Raw genomic sequence first — 9,189 nt, forward strand, 5'->3', positions numbered from 1 at the left:
CTACCTTTATAACATGTACTATAGCTACAACATGCAACGAAATGACTTCCTGAAGAACATGGAAAGGAAATATATTGTATTTGATATCTTTTGAACTATATATGTCTGATGCGTAAGCAATTGTTGTTCCTACAATATTTGTCAATTTTACATTACCGTGAACATGTCCCAAATAATTTGATTAGCCAACAGTGGTGTAACACGAATAATTTTAGTATTACTAAATGAAGTACCATCCCTACATCAAGACTGGATACAACGCACGCATGACATGAGGAACCTTCAACGAATGCAGCCAAGTTTAAGTATTTTGCACTAGCCCACTGTAGCTAGCCTTTTTTTGGATGTGCTATTCTGTCCAACAAGGAAAACAAAATGCAGCGGAAGTAAATCTTCAGAATTGAAATCACATATTGTCATGCTCAATGCATATTTCTAAAGTAGAATAATTGTTTTGTGTTTATATTATTTTTTATTCCGTGGCAACGCACGGGCATTCGGCTAGTAAATAGTTACATGCATATTGATTCAATATGTAAAATTTGGTATAAAAACAAAAATATAGGTTATAAGACCAGGAAAAGCACATTTTATGTATGTTTTTACTTTCGTAATTTTACATAACATAAAATATTTTTTACAGCGAGTACATATTTTCTTGCGTTCTCTTTTATTGTATGAAATAAGACAAAATTTACGAAACGTAAAAATATGGTGCATTGATGTCAAAATAAAGAGGGGGTGAAGAATAACTATTCCTCATCCAGGGTGACGAATAGCGCGAATAATGAATTAGTGGCATTGGTATTACCTTCAATAAGAAATAATATAAAAACTAATGAAAAAAATGTGCGTACAACTTACACAAAAATTGCGCTTTTTTTGAATATGTAGAATGAACATAACAGTGGATTTTTTCACAAAAAATAAGTTTTCTAAGAAGGTATGAATTAGTGGCATTGGTATTACCATTAAAGACAAAACTAAAAGAAATAAACACTCAAACAAAATCAAAATAATGAAGTTTTTCTAAAAAAGAATGAATTAGTAGCTTCGGTATTACCCTTTAACATGAAAGAAAATGAAACTAAAACTAAAATAAAATCAGAATAATGAAGTTTTTAAGAAAGAATGAATTAGTGCCATTGGTATTATCCATTAAGAAGAAAGGAAATGATAAATAATAAACACATAATCACAAAATTTGCACACAACTTAAATAGAATCACACTTTTTTATAATATACAGGAATAGACATATAATAGTGGAAATTAGGCAAAACGAAATTTTCCTAAGATCTAATGAATTACTTGTATTGGTGTTACCATTAAAAAAGAAAAAATGAAATAAAAGCTAAAAGACAAAAATAAAATTTTTCTAAGAAAGAATGGACTGGTGGCTCTGATATTACCATTTAAGTAGAAAAAAATAAAATAAAACTAAAAATCAATTTAATTATTTTTTGTAAGGAAGAATGAATTACTGGCATCGGTATTAAAATTTATGAAGAAAGAAAATAAACAAATAACAAACAATGATAAAATCGCACATAATTTTTTGTATTTTTCAAATATGCAATAATAAGTATACAGTGTTGTAATTTTCAAAAAAATCTAAAAAGGAATGAATCAGTGGCATTGGTATTACTCTTAAAAAGTAAAGAAAATAAAACAACAACTAAATGGAAAAAATATATACAGAAGAATGAACTTGCAACATTGGTATTATCCTTTACAAATAAAAACCTGCACACAACTTTACACTAAAATTTCACTATGCAATGAATAATCATATAATAGTGCAATTTGTTCATAAATTTTGTAGTATTTGTGTGTTTACATTTACACTCACACAACATCCGAAAATACCCACAAAAGAAAAAAATGACTAATAAGTAAAAATAAAAAATAGAAGGAAAAAACAAACAAAAACAGAAGAAAAAAAAAGAACAAAGCGAGGGAGGGAATAAATTGACCAACCCAAATATGTGGTCAGTAAAAAGGCTAAACCAACTTAGAGAACATAATAGGAAAAAAGGAAGCACAAATTTCAAATCAGAAATCAATGGCCAAAAATATCAACAGACCCAAAATCAATTTTCAGGCGACTTACATATAGCTTAAGTTATGCCAAAAATATTCATACCCGTAATAACCATGTAAAAAAGAAAAACCGACTGAAAAATATAAAGAAAAGCAAAAGCGAAACACATACAAAAAAACAGGCATGTGTCACGGGCTTCAAGCCCAATAGAAAAATCGACTTATCCAAACAGGGGCAAGTCAAAAATTCAACCTAAGTGAAAAAATTGACTTACCCCAGACAGGGGCAAGTCAAAAGATAATGTAAGAGTTTCTAAAAACAACGGTGTAAGCAATAATGACACGAGACAGGAGGAAAAGCGGCACAAATCTTGACAAAAGAAAATCAAAGGTCCAAAAAATGACTTGCCTAAATTTAAAATATTAGGCGACTTGATTATATAAAAATCTGGCGTTGTTAAATATCAGTCGACCGAGACTTGGTCAAGTCTCAATCGATGATATATTCGTTAGATCTTGTATGAAGATTCGTGCAAAATTTTCTTTTTAGTTGTTTTCTATTTCTTTTTTTATCTAGTATAATATTACTTGATTGAGGATTGGTTAAGTCCCACTCGATTGAGATCTAGCCACACCTATAAAAATTAGGATGTGACAGGGTCTCAGTCGACTGAAACTTAACCAAGTCTCAATTAAGTTATATATTATATAAGAAGAAAAAGGAAAAACTAAAAGGAATTGTTTTGCACGAATCTCAATGCTAGATCAAAAGAATAGAGCATCATCCGAGACATAACAAAGTCTCAGTCGACTGAGACTTAGCAAAACTGTAAAAATTAACAAGAACAGGTAGGTAAATGATGTGTTTAACTTTATAGTAACTCCCATTACAATGATTTGAGAGGGCATATATGTCGAGATTACCGCAATGATTTTTTCCCAGCCGATCCTTAAGGGCGTGTTTGGTTGCCCGCATTAGGCCCAGCCTGGCCCGGGCGGGAAGAATTTGGCCCGTTTGGTTTCCTGCATTCACTGTGCGGCCCGCATCGCACGAAACTTAAAGCACGTTCAGGCCAGGCCCAGGGGAAACGCATGAATCGGCAGTAGCTCGCGAGCCTGGCTCGGGCGAGGCAGGGGAGGGCGACGTGCTTCTCCGCTCGTGCGAGCAGGGGAGATGGCGCGAGCTCGCCCGCGTGGCCGAAAAATCGGCGGGAGGATTTCGGCTCACCTCCCGCCGCTCCACCCTTATTTAGCCCCTCCCTCACCGTCCCAACTCCCGCCACCATTCTTCCTCCGTTCGCACTTTCCCGCCGATGCGCATCGGCACCGACGAGCAGGTAAGCGGCGCATCTTCATCAGCCGGCGGTCCACGGCGTCGGAGCTCCTTCACCGGCCGACGTTCATCTTCCACCACTGCCCCCTCGTCCTCAAGCTGCAACCATGGCCTCTGTGAGTTCAATCCCCCTTTCTCTCTGTTTCTTCTAGCTAGATCTGAGCTGCAACTAGGGTTTGATCCAGATGCATGGTTGATTAGTGGTCTGATCTGTGAGCTGATATGGTTGGTTGCTATGTCGCGGTTGCAATTTGTGGTAGGGCTAGATGTTCAAGCATGTGGTAGGCTAGATTAGTAGTAGAGTTTGAAGTTGAACCCTGTGCTTGTGTTGAATCATGCTTAGATCTGTGATTTGTAGCTATTGGTGGTCCATTTGTAGCATGCTGTTTGTTGTAGATGTATGTTCCTGCTCATAGATTGTCTGGTATGCTTAGTATGATAGTGATGAAGCATGTGCTTGCTATGATAGTGATGAACCATGTACATGTATGCTCCTGCTTTCATGGATTATCCGGTATGTTGTGTGCTATGCTCACTGTCAATGCGTGCTACGATTGTAGGAATGACCACGTAGACGCAAGATCTTAGTCAGGCCCTTGTCGTGTCTGATAGCCAGTTTGCTCCATTGTTTGTCGAGGACTCGCAGCCTATGTCCGAGATGGCACCTGATTCAGAGGTGTTCAAGTCTGATTCCCTCTATGTGCCAGTAGTGCTTGTTGAGCCAACTCCTCCTACTACTGCTGCTGCCGCTGCAATTAAGCTAGCAGCAGCAAAGGCAAAGAAGGATGGTAGGTCGAACAACATGAAGTGGCAGCCGTTCATGTCCACATCCGTGCTGAACAAGATGTGTGAGCTCATCTCTAGTGGAGTTAGGACTAACAAGGGCTTCAAGGAGGTGCACTTGAACACCGTTGCGAAGCGGGTGTTTGAGTTCTGTGGGCAAGAGGTGTCTGCCACCCAGGTGTACAACCACCTAAGGAAGTGGAGAAGTCGATGGATCCAAGTGTCCAAGCTGAGAGCGGCGCCTCATGGGATGAGAACACTTGCTCCATAGTTCTGGAGGCAGAGCACTACGCCGGCCATGTCGCGGTTAGCTCATAGCCCTCTGCCTTTTCATGCTGTCCACCATTACCTACTCCTAATCGCAACTAACAACACTTGTGTTTCATTCTTAGGACCACCCAAGGGACGCTGAGTTCCTCAACACACCCATCCAGAACTACAACCAGATGCAGCACATCTTCTCCTTCGGGCTGGCAACTGGGAAGCATGACATGGGCTCGGGTGAGCCTCTTGGTTCTCCCATGCCAGACTTCCCTGGGACACCGGACGTCGAGGTCCTTGATGGCCCTGACAAGCCCGCTGCGAAGCCCTTCGACAAGGCATTTGACCCCGTCCATGATAGGAAGAGGAAGAGAGGAGGCTTGATGGAGGAGGAGATCAATGTCTTTGCAGCATGACTGAGGCGGTGAAGGAGGTGGCAACAACCATCAGGGAGTGCAAGCCCCTCGACGTCCACCCTGACCTGTATGGCGCTGTCATGACCCAGGGTGGATTCAGTGACGAGGCTCTCATGGCAGCTCTCAGCCACCTGCTTGACAACAAGGCCCAGGGTGTTGGGTTCGTTGCCATGGCCGACGCTCACAAGGTGCTGTGGGTCAGGAGTTGGCTCGGCAAGCACTACTACTAGAGTAGTGCTGCCTGCGAGTGTGCATGATCCCCGACGGTGAAGGCGGTGGCGACGACGACGATGATGACGATGGCGACGTACATTTTGTGTAGCAAGGGCTCAAAAACTATTTGATGGTCTGTATATTTTGGTGAGGTGGTATATACTAACCCCTCACGCTGATGGTGAACTTGCGGTGGTAGGACGATGCCCTCTTTTGGATGTGGTGGTAGGTTAACACCAAGGTAGTGCTAGGTTGAACTTGCTATGTCGTATGATCATGCATGCTTTACTTCTCTTCTGCTCCATTGTTATTTGTGTGCTACTTTGCTTGCTACTTGTGCTCCATTGATTTGCTGCTTCAACTCTTGCTCTTGTGCATTGCTAGGGCAAGTGGTATGCCGTGTTCATCGATGAGGTTTCAGGGGTTTATAGTTCATGGGAAGAAGCCAATGCATAAGTGGCATCGTATAGCAACAACAACTATAGAGGGTTCAAGACTAGGCAGGAAACAGAACAAGCTTACTCCGCCTGGGTGCGAAAGCACGGAGGCAGCAGTGTCGACAGTGCCAAGGTTGGAGTTGTCAAAGTGGAAATTGCTAAGGTGGATCGTCAGTTCGGCCTGAAGCTGAAGAACTTCATCATCTTCGCCCAGTTCATCACCATTGCTGTGTTGTGGCGTTGGTGTGCTAGGTGTGATCATTGTGGGTAAGCTCATCAACTAGGATATAAGGTAAGCACAACATGTACGCCGTATGCAACCAAACACCGTGTTCATGTGCCGCTAGGGCCAATGCAGCCAACCAAACAAAGTGCACTTACGTATTACCTAATGCAGGGACTAGAGATGCAGGCAACCAAATAAGTTGCATATCGCGTATTAGGGCCTGTTTTTCCTCAATCAGTCTGGGTTGAGAAGGGTATGCAATGCGACTACTGTTCTAAAGTGAAAACAAACACGCCCTAATTTTCTTTCCAAGGTAGTCTATGTTTCTTCTGTCTTTGTTCTTTTGAGAGGGGCAAACTAGCCCCCATGCTTAATCATATATTCCACCAAAGCAAAAAAAAAAAAAAATCGATCGCCAAGAACGACAACAACAGTAACACAATTACACAACACACAAGAATGGAGTACGTACACACATACATACATACATACATACAATAACGGAAACAAACTCATCCTGGCGGCCTAGCTAGACCTCCTCGTGTACATCAATCATTTAATTTCATATCTGTCAATGGATTAATTAACTGGGTCAGGGCTTCAGGCGGGGAGGTAGGACGGCGGCAGCGGCAGGCCGACGACCTTGCCGCAGCGGAGGGCGTTCTCTGGCATGTTGTACTCGTCGCGCAGCGACCTCGCCGGCGAGACGACGCTCATGTAGAGCTGCTCCCCGAGGTAGTGCCTCTCCCACAGGTTGGTCCTCACGTTCCACATCCCCGCGTTGTCGAACGTCAGCATCACCGCCGACCACGACCGCGGGTACACCTGGATCGTGTGCCTGCTCACCGCGTCCAGCAGGTTGTACGTCTTCCTCTCCGCCGCCGTCCACTTCCCCGGCCCCATCCTGCAATACCCACATGCATCAACTCCATTTCCATTAATTCCATCAGCGCCGCCGCCCGTACATGCAATGCATGCCTGAGCACAAGAACTTAGGGTTACCCGACGGCGAAGAAGGCGTAGCCGTCGATGTGGACGGAGTCCATGCTCTTCTCGGGGTTCTCGAAGACGACCTCGATGAAGGTGCGGAACTCGGCGGTGATGACGTTGGGCACGACGTGCATGGGGCCGTTCACGGCAGGGGGTTCGTCGCCCATTTGGTTGTAATGGAACACCTGGTCGCTGACGTTGAAGTACTCGGCGAGCTTCAGGGGTGTGTCGCCGTCCACGTGGGACACGCCGTTGAAGCCGTACCTGAGCTTGCCCTCGACATGGCCGCGGGTGACCATGAGCTTGATGGTGCGGGTGATGTTGATCTGCCCGTAGTGGTAGGACCCCTGCGGGTTGGGACGCGCCGCGCTGGCCGTCAGGTTCCACCGGAAGGACCTCCACTGGTTGATCGACCAGGCCCAGCCGGCCGGCGGCTCCGGGACGTTAGCCGCCGGCGGGGTGTTGGAGCCGGCGTAGCGGATGACGGCGGAGACGGAGCTGGGGCCGGCCATGAACCTGGTGGAGGCCACCATGAGGTAGTCCGCGGGCTTCTGGTCGGCGTCGACGAGGACGGACATGCACTGGCCCACGTGCACGTCGAGCGACTCGTACAGGCCCTGTATCGTGTGGGAGCCGTCCATCTCGACGAGCTTCATGTCGTGGCCCTGGATGCGGAAGTTGAGCGACGACTTGATGCCGACGTTGCAGATGCGGAGCTGGTACGTCTTGGCGGCCTCCCAGGTGAACATGGGCGGGTTGGCCGCCTCCTTGCCGCCCCTGCCGTTGATGAGCACGCCCGCGGGGCGGCCGATGCTGCGGCCGGCGTCGAGGAGGCCGGCCATGACGGCGTGGTCCTTGGTGAACCAGTCGCCGATGAGGACCTGCAGGTCGTCGGCGGGCGGGTCGTAGGGGACCGGGATGAGCAGGCGGCTGACGACGCTGATGAGGCCGAAGCCGCCGACGACGCGCTGCATGCCGATGGAGGGGAAGTAGAAGAAGGTGCCGATCTGGTCCTTGGGCTGCCAGTGGTAGGTGTAGTTGGTGCCGGGGGCGACGGGGCAGTTGGTGCCCGGGAGGCCGTCCTGCCACGAGTTCTTGCGGTGCTGGATGCCGTTCCAGGTGAAGAGCAGCGGCTGGTCCAGCTGGTTGAAGACGTTGATGACGATGTTGTTGTTGGAGGAGCAGTTGATCCGGGGGCCCGGGAACTCGTCGTTGATGAGGATCACCTTCTGCGGCGTGCCCACGATGTTCTTGGTGCCGTACGTCACGTGCCACTCCATGAACACGTACGGGTCCTCGGCCCGGGCCACCGTCGTGGACAGCAGCAGCAGCGCCAGCAGGAGGACGCCCCCCGCCGCCGTCCGGCGCATTGTCATCGTCGTCGTCATGAAAACCAAGATCGGTGGCAGGCGGGCGGGCTAGCTGGGCGGACTGGCGAGCGCTATATATCAAGTTCTGCTCTCTGCATCACAAAATACCAACACATTCGAATGAATTGATCGGAAACTGCATGCATCCGACGACGATTTGCAGGCTGCGTGCGTGCGTACCTTGAAGGATTTGTAATGTAGGAGTTGCGGGCGGCGGGATAGGTGGGTGGTCTATGAGGATGCCATGGAAGACGTCCCCTGGTTGTGGGAGGGGTGGAGGACGGTGTGGAGAAGGATGTGGAGACCGGGGAGGTCAACCGGGGAGCTTCGGGGTGAGGAGGGGGCGCCGTGGCAGGGATTTATAGGTAGCGCCGCGCATGGCGGGGCGAAGGAGCGGTGCCGAGAAATGGCCGGAAGCAGGTATGCAGCGTGTGTCTGTCTCGCCGCCGTTGCCGCTCTGTCCCTGTTTAGACCTGTTCCAGCGTCTCCCCGGCCAGTTCGGGCCAGGACAGCCCAGCACAGCACGCACATAGCTGCAGCCAGCCCTTAGATCCTGCCATGTTGACAGGTTTTGGCGCAGAAATGCCTTTTTGTGCTCGGGCTACATGAAGTTCTTAAAAAAATCCAAGAAAAAAATGTTTCAATGATTAAAAAATTCTAAAACATTTCCAGAATATCATACGGATGTATACCCCATCTCCATGTACGTAAATTTTTATGACGAAATACATTGACACGCGAGCTAGCTACACAAAAAAGACAAATTGGAGATTTTGAACACAGTGAACAGTATGTGCTCTCTTAACTACTCTATATAGAACCGACGATTTTTCACTTCTTTCCGTGTATCTCGCAAACCGATGTATTTTCACGTGTAGTATACATGCATATGTCAATGTAATTTTTTCAAAGTTTAAAATGTGATTTTTTGAATGTTTCGGAAAAGGTGTTCCATGTAGCCCGAGCACCAAACCACTGCACTCGGTATTGGTGTGCTTTTGTTCGAAGTAACTTGTACTTCTCAAGATAATGAATTTATTTTTTTTGGTTGCAAATTTTTGTAGGTAGCTTACCAAGCTGACCGCTTGGTCAAGGTAATGTATTGTTGAGCGCCCCCC

At 46.6% G+C, this 9,189-nt stretch overlaps 1 protein-coding gene across 1 annotated transcript; it reads right to left on the bottom strand.

Annotated features, from left to right (window-relative positions):
* Positions 1-6,043: 6,043 nt before the first annotated feature.
* On the bottom strand, positions 6,044-8,390 carry LOC119312162 (L-ascorbate oxidase homolog). Its single transcript, XM_037587929.1, has 3 exons — positions 8,252-8,390; positions 6,714-8,163; positions 6,044-6,615 (listed from the first exon to the last, which is right to left on the bottom strand). The coding sequence occupies exons 2-3, from the start codon at positions 8,087-8,089 to the stop codon at positions 6,312-6,314; spliced, it is 1,680 nt and encodes a 559-aa protein (XP_037443826.1). The 5' UTR covers positions 8,090-8,163; positions 8,252-8,390; the 3' UTR covers positions 6,044-6,311.
* Between the last annotated feature and the right edge of the window lie 799 nt (positions 8,391-9,189).

This window comes from Triticum dicoccoides, chromosome 1A (genome assembly GCF_002162155.2).
Source record: "Triticum dicoccoides isolate Atlit2015 ecotype Zavitan chromosome 1A, WEW_v2.0, whole genome shotgun sequence".
Classification (NCBI taxonomy): domain Eukaryota; kingdom Viridiplantae; phylum Streptophyta; class Magnoliopsida; order Poales; family Poaceae; genus Triticum; species Triticum dicoccoides.